Source organism: Symphodus melops, assembly GCF_947650265.1.
Source record: "Symphodus melops genome assembly, chromosome: 6".
In the NCBI taxonomy this organism is placed as follows: domain Eukaryota; kingdom Metazoa; phylum Chordata; class Actinopteri; order Labriformes; family Labridae; genus Symphodus; species Symphodus melops.
Genome location: NC_136696.1, coordinates 18,418,518 through 18,432,193, shown reverse-complemented (window position 1 = coordinate 18,432,193; position 13,676 = coordinate 18,418,518). Strand labels below are relative to the sequence as shown.

The 13,676-nt window shown below is 45.0% G+C and overlaps 1 protein-coding gene across 5 annotated transcripts in view; it reads left to right on the top strand.

The window, feature by feature from the left end:
- The window catches only part of megf11 (multiple EGF-like-domains 11), an 85,100-nt gene that overhangs the window by 50,421 nt on the left and 21,003 nt on the right, over window positions 1-13,676 (top strand). For all 5 annotated transcript variants that reach the window (XM_079346919.1, XM_079346920.1, XM_079346918.1 and 2 more), the window contains 5 exons: window positions 877-1,123; window positions 1,279-1,399; window positions 2,355-2,491; window positions 4,740-4,952; window positions 5,420-5,594. In XM_079346919.1, the coding sequence (XP_079203045.1) occupies window positions 877-1,123; window positions 1,279-1,399; window positions 2,355-2,491; window positions 4,740-4,952; window positions 5,420-5,594 (893 nt within the window). The remainder of the gene's footprint in view (window positions 1-876; window positions 1,124-1,278; window positions 1,400-2,354; window positions 2,492-4,739; window positions 4,953-5,419; window positions 5,595-13,676) is intronic.

Here is a 13,676-nt window from a genome sequence, read left to right as displayed (position 1 = left end):
CCATATAATACAAGATTTATTTTTGTGGTGGGAAAAAAAACACAAAAAGACCAATTTGTTGGCTCATCTAAGCCCTCTCCCCTTTTCTCTGATTGAAAATGTAAAACGGCTTCCATCAAGCCATTATATAAATATATATAACATGTATATATGTATGTGTGTGTGTGTATATCTGTGTGTGTATATATATATATATATATATATATATATATATGTGTGTGTGTGTGTGTGTATGTTTGTGTGTGTGTGTGTGTGTGTGTGTGTGTGTGTGTGTACAGTGTATATTTACACACGTACATCTGACACACACACACACACACACACACATTAATTTGCTTCTTTTTTTCAACCTTAAAATGTTGGATGTGGGATGACTCAAAATGAACTGTGTTATCAATATTCCTGGTAATGACTTATGGTCAGCCTGCAACTGTGTGGATCACTGATGTATTTTTAATGAGTTTTGGACCACAATAGAGCTCTATGGTACAAAGGAATAATAAACATCAATCTTTGGCTGCATTGACAGACTTTTACTGGAGATCATTGACAGTAAAAAGAACATCTACAGACATCCTTGAAGCAATAATATTTAATTGAATCAATGGAAATTTACTAATAATGACATATACTCCATGTAGTTTATGGAGCACTGTGGGAACTTTTTAAAGTGTGAAAAAAATGTTGTAATATCCAGGGATATTCAATATTCTTGATGAAAGAGTCCATGTGTTACAGGAAGCCATTAATGGGTAATTATGTCACATTTGCATTCATGAGACATATGATTGCAGACATTTTCAAGGATAAATCCTGGTGCATATTCTTTTTCTGTTTCTCGGCTCAAACTAATGCCTCTTCCATGTGTGCCTGCAGGCTGTGAGAGCGACTTCTGGGGACCTCATTGCAGTAATCGCTGCCAGTGCCAGAACGGGGCCAAGTGTAACCCCATCACAGGTGCCTGTGTCTGCACCGATGGGTACCAGGGATGGCGTTGTGAGGAGCCCTGCGAGCACGGATACTACGGCAAAGCATGCCAACTTCCCTGCCAGTGTCTCAACGGTGCCACCTGCCACCACGAGACAGGAGAGTGCATCTGTGCAGCAGGGTATTCAGGGGCTTTGTGAGTGTAACAGCAACAAATTATTCCTTTTCAACTTTTGTCTATGTCTGTGTTCCTCTTGTTCTTTGTCTGAGAGTTTTTTGTGATGCAAAGAACTGCAGGCAGACTCAAGCTATGTATCTGTCACTTTTGACTCTTGACGTGTGTGCTGACAGCTGTGGAGAGCGCTGCCCCTCGGGGAGTCACGGGCCTCAGTGTGAGCAGCGCTGCCCCTGTCAGAACGGAGGAACATGCCACCACATCACAGGAGATTGTTCCTGCCCTGCAGGTTGGACGGTAGGTCACACACGCAAAGGTGAAAAGAAAACAACAGAAAAGGTTAGAAATAGTTGAAACCCATGAAAACAGTGTTCATATCCGATACAATCTTCACAGAAGAGACTGAGAAATGAAATCTCAGGATTCTCTTCAAAGTAAAAAAAAAATCAAAGCATTCAATTGGGAAAGTTTAGCACGTTCTTTTGGGGGGGGGGGGGGGTTTAAACCCCTTACTCTTTATATTCTCTAGGGAATATATGCTCAACAATATAAAGTATTATTGTTGGAATATCCCAGTAGGAAATGTTTTCAAGACAACATTCCTTGTTGAATCAGCTTGTTTCAAGTCATCTTCTGAGAACAGAGAGTGGGTGATGACATGCAGCAAAGGACTTTTTTTACACAGTCAGTGCGATGAGGACTTTATCCTCTGTACAAGGGGCACACATTATGACCACAAGGCTACTTGCCGTAGAACTCTTATGTTATAAAAATGAAAGAACGCTTTAAAAGCCCTGCCTGCGTTGTATTAGCAAATGTTTAATGGTGTCAAAAAATGTATCAAATAAGGAGATATTTCTAATGTTTACGTACTACTATATGAGCAGTGTGATCAAATCATGTAGGCTCTCTTATTGCTTGCCAATGCAGCATTTAAAATGAAAAAATTAAATATGAGCTGGATGTGCTGGATAAAGATGAGTCTAAAAAGTGTCAAACTACTGTACAGTTGTTTTTTTTTGATAACTGCTGTTACATTGTAGTATCGAGAATGTGATACTTATTATGATGAAATACTATAGTGGGGAATAAGAAATATACCGAAGCAGATATGAGAACTAAAAGTGTACTGTATGTCTTAATTGTCCAAACAACAGGAAAACAAAAGTTAGTAATAGTTTTATACATTTCAGTCTTGTTGCGTTCTAGTCGTGAGTTTCTCATTTGATTCTCTGCTTTCTGTTTCGTAAAGGGTTCAGTTTGTGCCCAGCCATGCCCTCTTGGCAAGTACGGTATCAACTGCAGCAAGGACTGTTCCTGTCGTAATGGCGGACTGTGCGACCACGTCACCGGGCAGTGCAAGTGTGCAGCTGGCTTCAGTGGGCGCAGGTACACAGAAAACACCTCTGACACACACACACACTGCTCATTTATAACACACCAAAACATCATGTGAAGAACTCTGTGAAAATGTTTGTATTCCTCTTTTAAAATGAGGTCAGACAGTGATATGATTTATTGATATCAATACAAACGTACGGTTTCATGCCGACAGTTACGCATTCTGAAGTAACTCATTGACCTATTCTCTTTGTTGACATCTAATTAGGCACAAACCTGACTTTTCTTCTCAGAGAAAAAGAAAATATTAGAATCATCTGTTAACACTCAAGAGATATAAGCATTTAACATTTCCCATTAGTCCATCTGACAGTGTATTGGAAGCTTTTAATAGTCGCTTATGTTTAATTAATCTCTTAGTTCATGCTGACCGGCTAGGTTTCATGTCTTCAGCCTTCATCCTCCTCTTCTCCCAGCCTGTCCATTGATCTCACCATGGGCTACATGCTGTTTGGAATCTGCTCATTAATTATAAGTAATGGGCTTATATTAAGGTCTCATTGAAATCCACACATCTTCTCAGTTCCCCATGCCTGCCAGAGCAGCCCACCGCGGCCGGCTTTATTAGTTCAGCCAAAGCAATTGTCTATGGATAGAAACACTTCCTCGACAAGACCTTCCCTTTACTTTATTATTTTGCAAAATTGCCCTCATTCATTTTGTCAGTGGCAGGTGAATTAACCTGCCAGGAATATTCTGAGATTGTGTTAGCCTGCACCCTCCGCTGTCTACTGTTATAACACCAATGTCCCCTGATGAAACTAAAGCCAGGTAATTTAAACATGAACCATAACCTGCCCATTTGATAATTTAATTGAGCTATTTGTAATAGTTTTGTTAGACTCTTGAGATGGATTCTATAGTAAAGTCTTTATATTTAAGTGAAGAAAAAAAAACAATTTTCTGATCTGCCTCAGTGCTTAATGTGGAGAAAGTTGTGCTTTTCTAGATCGTGGGTGACGATGATCTCTAAATATTGTCAGCCTTGCAGAGAGCATTGAGTCGTGACAGCAGGTCGCTGCTTTCAGGACTGTCATGCTACTTTAAAATTGTCCATTCAATTAGGATGTTGTTCACTCTCATCAAATGATGAGTTCAATATATAAATCATGGAATGTAAAAAAAGAAACCTTCACTAACCTCACTGTGTGATGAAACGTGAAAAAAGTTAAATCATCATAGAAGTGATCAAAAAAAAAAAAAAAAAGTTAATTGTGATGAAAATTTTCCACACCAGCCACATTACACAGACAATAAAAAATCCCCTATTGCTGTTGAGACTGCGGAATGAAAAGCTATTTTTGATCACTAGAGGTGTCAGAACTGTTCTTCACGTTTTACCCATTCAGACATGTAACCTGGAGCCAATCCATGTAGTTCTTTAGAAAAAAATGGATCTTATTAAATTTTTGCCTCACTGGTGTCCAGTAAAGAGAGCTTACTGTGGGTGAGATATGATCTCTGTTTTCACCTGTGAGGAGTCTGGCTGCTCCATTTTCAAACAGCTGCAGGTGAGAGAAGACTGAGTGATTCATACACAGACAGAACTGCAAAGACAACAACACTGTCAAAATGTTAAACAGACAGAAATGATGCAAAGTTTTATACATAAAAATGTTAGAAGCCAGAGCATTTCAACACCACAGTCATTGCACATGCACAATAAGCATGCATTTATGCCGACAGTTTATTTTCTTTTATTTAAGATAAGTATTTTCTTACTCTAACAGTAGTGTAGGTATAATGAAAGTGATAGTAATCATAGTAATCATGCTAAAAACAAAGACAATAATTTATAGTTTCATGTTCTTGAAGAAAATCCAATTTTTGACTATTGTTAGTCAAACCACTTGATTATTTCTGTTATTTCTTCAATTGATATTTTTCTTTTAAAATTATCCCAAAGTTTGAAAAAGTCCAATGTAACAACTGACAGTTTAAAATTAAAGCTATAATAAAGAAAAATTTAAAGTAAAAAAAAAAGTGTAAGCCTTTAGGATAAGAATATTTGCTCTTGTTCCTTGCCAAAAAAGAAAAAAGATTTGTATCAAGATTTGTGTTTATTTTATTTCCTGTTTGAATAATTGTTTAAATTGATTATTGGTTTTGGTTCGTCACATGTACACTTTTTTTTTTTTTACATTTGAACTTTGTTACTCTCCTCGGCAAAAGAAATGTTTGAATAGGCTTTAAATATTTCTAGCACCAATTTAAAGACGGTGTAATTTTCCTCCAGGTGTCAGGATGACTGTCCTGTGGGGACCTTCGGTCCTCAGTGTAACCAGAAGTGTGAGTGTCAGAATGGGGCCAAGTGTCATCACATCAATGGAGCCTGTCTGTGTGAAACAGGCTTTAAAGGCCCTAATTGCCAGGAGAGATTCTGTCCTCCGGGCCTCTACGGCCTCATCTGTGACAAGTACTGCCCGTGTAATACCAGCAACACCGTGAGGTAAGTGAGACATCAGTGATACTGTATACCACACACAGTCTACAGCTCTGAACCAAGCCTCCCTGTATCTCCAAAAGAATAGTCTTTCAGAGTTCTTTTTTTTTTTTTTTTACTCCAAGCCAGCTCTCATTCTTAGTCTGGACACCACCACCATGTCATCCAGTTAGCTTTTAATCGCGACCTTTGCTTCATTCATAATTTCTCAGCTGCATTCATAGTTAATGCAATGTTAATGCTCTGATTCCGGCTGGAGTTGGGCACCGACCGTAGAAGTCATTACAGACCGAAGGAGAAAAGAGACACCTCATCTATCTGAAACAAGCACGTAGACACACAGATGGATGAATTGCTGTTGGCGCAGACTTCCCACTTTGACCCTGCTCTCCAATGAAGTGTTGATTCTCTCTGCTAAAACTTCACTTCCCTCGTTTTATTCCTGTTGTCTTTTTTTTCTCATTATGTTATAGCTGCCACCCGCTCTCTGGTGAATGCACCTGCTCTGCAGGATGGACGGGGCTCTACTGTAATGAGACCTGCCCGCCTGGATTCTATGGAGAGGGATGCATGCTGTCTTGCAGCTGCACCAATGGAGCTGACTGCAATCCAGTCACAGGTTCCTGTATATGTGCTCCTGGGTTCATGGTGAGCATCAGAAACTGCTTTAACTGTGCCTACATCACTGGCTTGAATATGTTTTATGGCAACTTAGTATTTTTTTATCAAGATTTTTTTATCAAGATTTTCCCCTCCCCTGTTTTCTCCACCCATTGACTCCACCCCAAGCCTAAAGCAAAACCTTTGTGCATGTGTGCAGGTCTGAAAGTTTTAATCTTGCTACTGAATAAGTGATATCTACTGGGAAAACTCGGGAGGGGGTGCTCATTGCATTTAAAGAGACAGACCAAAACGGAGCGTTCCTAGAGAGCTGGTTTATACAGGGTCACTAACTTCCTCTGGTACTTGTTTACATTACATTATATTTTGACCAAAGAACAGCACACATGTTTAATTTAGACCACAGAGGATTGTTTGAAAGAAAATATGGGAAAGTTGTCAAATATGTACTCTTTAACGCTAACATTGTCATGTTTTGGGTCTGTCTGTCTCTTCCCATGTGTGTCTGTTTGTTTCCCTGTCTGTCACTCCCTCTGTGTCTACTAATTATTCTATTAAGGGTCCACAGGTGTGGGCCATTTCGTCATCCGGGTATTTAAGCTGGCTTCTGCCAGGAAGCCAGCGCCGGATTATTGTTCTTCTCCAGTTGGTTGGTAGCTCTTCGTGTTTTCTCGTAATTCAATACTCTGTGAGATTTACCCTGTCGTACTTTTTTGACCCCTTCGTGTTCTCTCTCTCCTTCCCAGTTTATTTCCAGTCCTGTCGTCCTCACCCCGTGTTCCTCGTCGTCTGTCTTCGTCCTCATCTGGCTTACACGCGTTTCATTGTACATCTAGAGTCACTTATATTATTGTATCACATTTAGTGTCACGTTAATTACTTGCTCACACTTTAGAGTCACATTAATTGTTTGTACACATTTATTATTGTCACATTAGATGTATGCTTCACTTTAGTGTCACTTATTACTGTTTCTCTTGTCACTCGTGTTTTTCCAATAAATTTGTATTTCGTTACGCTCAGTCTGTCTCGTGCTTTTGGTTCCCATTATTCTATCGTAACAGAATAATCCGGCCAAAACATGGAACCAGCCGAGTCAGAGACTGATAGTAATGCGTTGCGTCACGCTTTAGCCTCGCAGGGTATTATGCTCGGTCATCATGATCAGGCTCTCCGGGGGTTAACAGAGTCACTCCACGTCATTTCCGCCAGCCTGAATCGCGTGGAGAATCAGCTGCTCACTGCCCAAGCTGCTTCGGTTATGCCTACTAACCCTGTGATTCCTATCCCCAGCTCCACTCAGCCTCGTGAGCCCTTTGTCCCGGCACCCGAAAGGTTCTGTGGTAAACTCGGAGACTGTAAGTCTTTTTTATTTCAGTGCACTCTCGTGTTCGAAACGCAACCACTCACTTATGCCGCTGACAGAGCTAAGATAGCATATGTTTTGGGGTTGCTCTCGGGTAGAGCACGGACTTGGGGAACAGCGTTTTGGAACAATCCTGTGAATGACAGTGTTCAGTTTAAAGTTTTTTCGGACATTATGACTTCCGTGTTCGACCATCCTGTAGCTAACAAGGATTCCGGCAACCGGTTACTCAGCTTACGGCAGGGGGAACTTAGTGTGGCTGAGTACTCCATTGAGTTTCAAACGTTAGCTATCGAGTTGGGTTGGGACGACCAGGCGCTACAGGGAATTTTTCTTAAAGGGTTGAGTGAGGCAGTGAAAGACGGGTTAGTGGGGCGTCATGAGGTTAATACGCTTCAAGAGCTAATCACCATGGCTATCCGCCTCGACAACCGCTTCCGGGAGAGACAACGGGAGCGAGGCAGGGGTGTGTCGCGGGTAGCGGATCAGAGATGGTTTTCTGGTTCACCCTTTGTGCAATATGCTCCGTCAGATCCTTTTAGTGTCAGGCCCCACACCGCAGCCCAGAATGAGGAGCCCATGCAGTTGGGGCGAAATCGTTTATCGCCGGCGGAAAGGAACAGACGCTTTGCCCTTAGGCTTTGCATTTACTGCGGGGAGGCGGGGCATCAGCTGGTTCATTGTCCGGTGCGGTTAAACGGTCATGCTCACCAGTGACGGCAGGGGTGCTGGTGAGTAGGGCAGAAGTTATAAATTCCCCTCAAAGACGCCTCAATTTAGAGGCTAGTTTCCTGGTTAAAGGGAAACCTTTCACTATCCTGGCATTAGTTGATTCAGGTGCTGACTCTAATTTCATTGATGTGGAGTTAGTCAACCAAGCGGAAATCACGAGTCAACCCATTTCGACACCTCTCAAGGTGGACGCTTTAAGTGGTCAGCTCATAGCCCGCATCGAATCTGAGACTTCACCATTATTGCTGACCGTTGCGGGGAACCACAGTGAGGAAATAACGTTCAACATAATGCCGTCGTCTCACGCTCCGTTAGTTCTCGGTCTGCCGTGGCTTCAACGCCATAACCCGGTGATCGACTGGTCCATGGGTCGGATCACCGGGTGGAGTAATTTTTGTCACGCTCACTGTCTTACTGCGGCTAATCCTTCCTGTAAATTAGCTCCTCGTGTTTCCTCGGTATCATCCGCGGATCTAGCTGCAGTACCTCCAGTTTACCACAACCTCAGCGAAGTCTTTAGTAAAGAGAAGGCGTTATCTTTACCTCCGCACAGACCCTACGACTGCGCCATCGATCTACTTCCGGGTGCCCCTCTACCGTCTAGTCGTCTGTTTAACTTGTCTGGTCCCGAGAAAATTTCTATGGAAAAATATCTCACAGAGTCATTGAATTCGGGTATTATTCGGCCATCGTCCTCGCCACTCGGTGCCGGATTCTTTTTTGTGGAGAAGAAAGACAAGTCTCTACGTCCATGCATTGATTTTAGGGGGTTGAACAACATTACAGTAAAAAACAAGTACCCACTACCTCTTATCAGTTCAGCATTCGAGCCTCTACACGGAGCTACAGTGTTTACTAAATTGGATCTTAGGAACGCCTACCATCTCGTACGCATTCGGGAGGGGGACGAGTGGAAGACGGCGTTTAACACACATTTGGGTCACTTCGAGTACTTAGTTATGCCGTTTGGACTAACCAATGCCCCAGCCATTTTCCAGGCTTTGATCAATGACATTCTCCGGGATTTTCTCAACCACTCCGTGTTTGTGTATCTGGATGATATTTTGATTTTTTCTAAGGACTTGGACGAGCACGTTATCGTGGTTCAGAAAGTGCTTCAAAGACTATTAGAAAATAAACTCTTCGTTAAGGCTGAGAAGTGTGTGTTTCATGCCGGGTCAGTCTCTTTCCTAGGCTACATCTTGGAGGGCGGTCAAGTTAGGACGGACCCGACGGACCCGGCGAAATCCCATTGCAGCTGTGCTGCAATGGGAAACACCAACTACCAGAAAACAACTGCAGAGATTCCTGGGCTTCGCCAATTTCTACCGTCGGTTTATTCGTAACTACAGTCAGGTGGTTGCTACACTCACAAGATTGACTTCTCTCATTGTACCTTTTTCTTGGTCACCAGCAGCGGAGAAAGCGTTTGTGGACCTCAAGGAGAGGTTCTCGTCGGCACCTATCCTGGTGCAGCCGGATCCCACCAAGCAATTTATTGTGGAGGTGGATGCATCGGATTTTGGGGTAGGAGCAGTTCTTTCCCAGAGAGACTCTAGTGACAATAAGATGCATCCCTGTGCCTTTTATTCCCGTAAGCTCTCTCCAGCCGAGAGAAACTATGACGTCGGCAACAAGGAATTGCTGGCCGTGAAATTGGCATTGGAGGAGTGGCGTCATTGGCTGGAGGGAGCAGAGGTGCCATTTGTGGTCTGGTCTGACCATAAGAACCTTTCGTATATCCAGACTGCCAAGAGATTGAATTCTAGGCAGGCCCGGTGGGCGCTGTTCTTCACCAGGTTCAATTTTACAGTAACTTACCGACCAGGAAATAAAAATATAAAGCCAGACGCACTCTCAAGAAAGTTTCACAAGGAAAGTGAGACTCCTAGTGCTCCAGACACTATTTTACCTCCCTCATGCTTGGTAGCTTCAGTTACGTGGGAGGTGGAGTCTCTTGTGAGGGAAGCTCAAAGGGATCATCCGGATCCGGGTGGAGGTCCGGCTAATTGTTTATTTGTACCTAACCATGTTCGTTCCCAGGTTCTCCAGTGGGGACACTCTTCAAAACTGGTGTGCCATCCCGGAGTGGTTCGCACAACAGACTTTATCAAGAGACATTTCTGGTGGCCTACGATGGGTGTGGACATTAAGGAGTTCGTGTTGGCGTGTTCGGTATGTGCGAGGGGCAAGGCGTCTCATCGACCACCAGCAGGGTTGCTGCATCCTCTTCCTGTGCCTGGACGTCCCTGGTCGCACATAGCACTGGATTTTGTCACGGGTCTCCCTGACTCGGGAGGTAACACTATTGTCATGACGATTGTAGATCGCTTTTCTAAGGCTGCTCATTTCGTGGCGTTGCCTAAATTGCCCTCTGCTGCTGAGACCGCGGATTTAATGACAGTCCACGTGTTTCGGCTGCATGGCATTCCTTTGGATATTGTCTCCGACAGAGGGCCACAGTTCACTTCTCAGGTGTGGAGAGCGTTTGTTCGGGCCTTGGGAGCCACCGTCAGCTTATCGTCCGGATACCACCCGCAGTCTAATGGACAGACTGAGCGTCGTCTCACGCTCCGTTAGTTCTCGGTCTGCCGTGGCTTCAACGCCATAACCCGGTGATCGACTGGTCCATGGGTCGGATCACCGGGTGGAGTAATTTTTGTCACGCTCACTGTCTTACTGTGGCTAATCCTTCCTGTAAATTAGCTCCTCGTGTTTCCTCGGTATCATCCGCGGATCTAGCTGCAGTACCTCCAGTTTACCACAACCTCAGCGAAGTCTTTAGTAAAGAGAAGGCGTTATCTTTACCTCCGCACAGACCCTACGACTGCGCCATCGATCTGCTTCCGGGTGCCCCTCTACCGTCTAGTCGTCTGTTTAACTTGTCTGGTCCCGAGAAAATTTCTATGGAAAAATATCTCACAGAGTCATTGAATTCGGGTATTATTCGGCCATCGTCCTCGCCACTCGGTGCCGGATTCTTTTTTGTGGAGAAGAAAGACAAGTCTCTACGTCCATGCATTGATTTTAGGGGGTTGAACAACATTACAGTAAAAAACAAGTACCCACTACCTCTTATCAGTTCAGCATTCGAGCCTCTACACGGAGCTACAGTGTTTACTAAATTGGATCTTAGGAACGCCTACCATCTCGTACGCATTCGGGAGGGGGACGAGTGGAAGACGGCGTTTAACACACATTTGGGTCACTTCGAGTACTTAGTTATGCCGTTTGGACTAGCCAATGCCCCAGCCATTTTCCAGGCTTTGATCAATGACATTCTCCGGGATTTTCTCAACCACTCCGTGTTTGTGTATCTGGATGATATTTTGATTTTTTCTAAGGACTTGGACGAGCACGTTATCGTGGTTCAGAAAGTGCTTCAAAGACTATTAGAAAATAAACTCTTCGTTAAGGCTGAGAAGTGTGTGTTTCATGCCGGGTCAGTCTCTTTCCTAGGCTACATCTTGGAGGGCGGTCAAGTTAGGACGGACCCGACGGACCCGGCGAAATCCCATTGCAGCTGTGCTGCAATGGGAAACACCAACTACCAGAAAACAACTGCAGAGATTCCTGGGCTTCGCCAATTTCTACCGTCGGTTTATTCGTAACTACAGTCAGGTGGTTGCTCCACTCACAAGATTGACTTCTCTCATTGTACCTTTTTCTTGGTCACCAGCAGCGGAGAAAGCGTTTGTGGACCTCAAGGAGAGGTTCTCGTCGGCACCTATCCTGGTGCAGCCGGATCCCACCAAGCAATTTATTGTGGAGGTGGATGCATCGGATTTTGGGGTAGGAGCAGTTCTTTCCCAGAGAGACTCTAGTGACAATAAGATGCATCCCTGTGCCTTTTATTCCCGTAAGCTCTCTCCAGCCGAGAGAAACTATGACGTCGGCAACAAGGAATTGCTGGCCGTGAAATTGGCATTGGAGGAGTGGCGTCATTGGCTGGAGGGAGCAGAGGTGCCATTTGTGGTCTGGTCTGACCATAAGAACCTTTCGTATATCCAGACTGCCAAGAGATTGAATTCTAGGCAGGCCCGGTGGGCGCTGTTCTTCACCAGGTTCAATTTTACAGTAACTTACCGACCAGGAAATAAAAATATAAAGCCAGACGCACTCTCAAGAAAGTTTCACAAGGAAAGTGAGACTCCTAGTGCTCCAGACACTATTTTACCTCCCTCATGCTTGGTAGCTTCAGTTACGTGGGAGGTGGAGTCTCTTGTGAGGGAAGCTCAAAGGGATCATCCGGATCCGGGTGGAGGTCCGGCTAATTGTTTATTTGTACCTAACCATGTTCGTTCCCAGGTTCTCCAGTGGGGACACTCTTCAAAACTGGTGTGCCATCCCGGAGTGGTTCGCACAACAGACTTTATCAAGAGACATTTCTGGTGGCCTACGATGGGTGTGGACATTAAGGAGTTCGTGTTGGCGTGTTCGGTATGTGCGAGGGGCAAGGCGTCTCATCGACCACCAGCAGAGTTGCTGCATCCTCTTCCTGTGCCTGGACGTCCCTGGTCGCACATAGCACTGGATTTTGTCACGGGTCTCCCTGACTCGGGAGGTAACACTATTGTCATGACGATTGTAGATCGCTTTTCTAAGGCTGCTCATTTCGTGGCGTTGCCTAAATTGCCCTCTGCTGCTGAGACCGCGGATTTAATGACAGTCCACGTATTTCGGCTGCATGGCATTCCTTTGGATATTGTCTCCGACAGAGGGCCACAGTTCACTTCTCAGGTGTGGAGAGCGTTTGTTCGGGCCTTGGGAGCCACCGTCAGCTTATCGTCCGGATACCACCCGCAGTCTAATGGACAGACTGAGCGGGCCAACCAGGATTTGGAAGCCATGCTTCGCTGTGTTTGTGCACAAAGACCACGCAGCTGGAGTCAACATCTGGCATGGGTGGAATACGCACACAATTCACTTACATCCTCAGCGACAGGTATGGCACCTTTCATGTGCTCATTGGGATATTTACCTCCTCTGTTCCCCAATCAGGAGGAGGAGATCGCGGTTCCCTCCGTCCAGGTTCACCTGCGACGGATTCGCAAGACTTGGAGGGAGGCCCGGTCGGCGTTGCTAAGGACCAAGGAGCGGAACCTGAGTTTGGCCGATCGTCACAGGGTTCAAGCACCGGATTATGTGCCTGGACAAAGGGTTTGGCTTAACGCGAAGGACATACCGCTCAGTGTGGAGTCCAGAAAACTGGCGCCCCGGTTTATTGGGCCCTACGAGATTGACAGGATCATTAACCCCTCGTCAGTGCGTCTCAGACTTCCCCCGGCTTTGAAAATTCACCCTACTTTTCATGTTTCCCAGATTAAACCAGTGGTTACCAGTGTCCTGAGCCCTCCGGCCGTCGCCCCTCCACCCCCCCGGCTCATCGATGGCCATCCGGCATTTACTGTTAATAAGGTTCTGGACGTTCGCCGCAGAGGAAGGGGGTTCCAGTTCCTGGTCGACTGGGTGGGTTACGGTCCGGATGAGCGGAGCTGGATCTCGAGGGCTTTAATTCTGGATCACTCGGTTATCCGGGATTTCTACAGACGGTTCCCCGAGAAGCCTGGTAGACCGCCAGGTGGCGGTCGTTGAGGGGGGGGTACTGTCATGTTTTGGGTCTGTCTGTCTCTTCCCATGTGTGTCTGTTTGTTTCCCTGTCTGTCACTCCCTCTGTGTCTACTAATTATTCTATTAAGGGTCCACAGGTGTGGGCCATTTCGTCATCCGGGTATTTAAGCTGGCTTCTGCCAGGAAGCCAGCGCCGGATTATTGTTCTTCTCCAGTTGGTTGGTAGCTCTTCGTGTTTTCTCGTAATTCAATACTCTGTGAGATTTACCCTGTCGTACTTTTTTGACCCCTTCGTGTTCTCTCTCTCCTTCCCAGTTTATTTCCAGTCCTGTCGTCCTCACCCCGTGTTCCTCGTCATCTGTCTTCGTCCTCATCTGGCTTACACGCGTTTCATTGTACATCTAGAGTCACTTATATTATTGTATCACATTTAGTGTCAC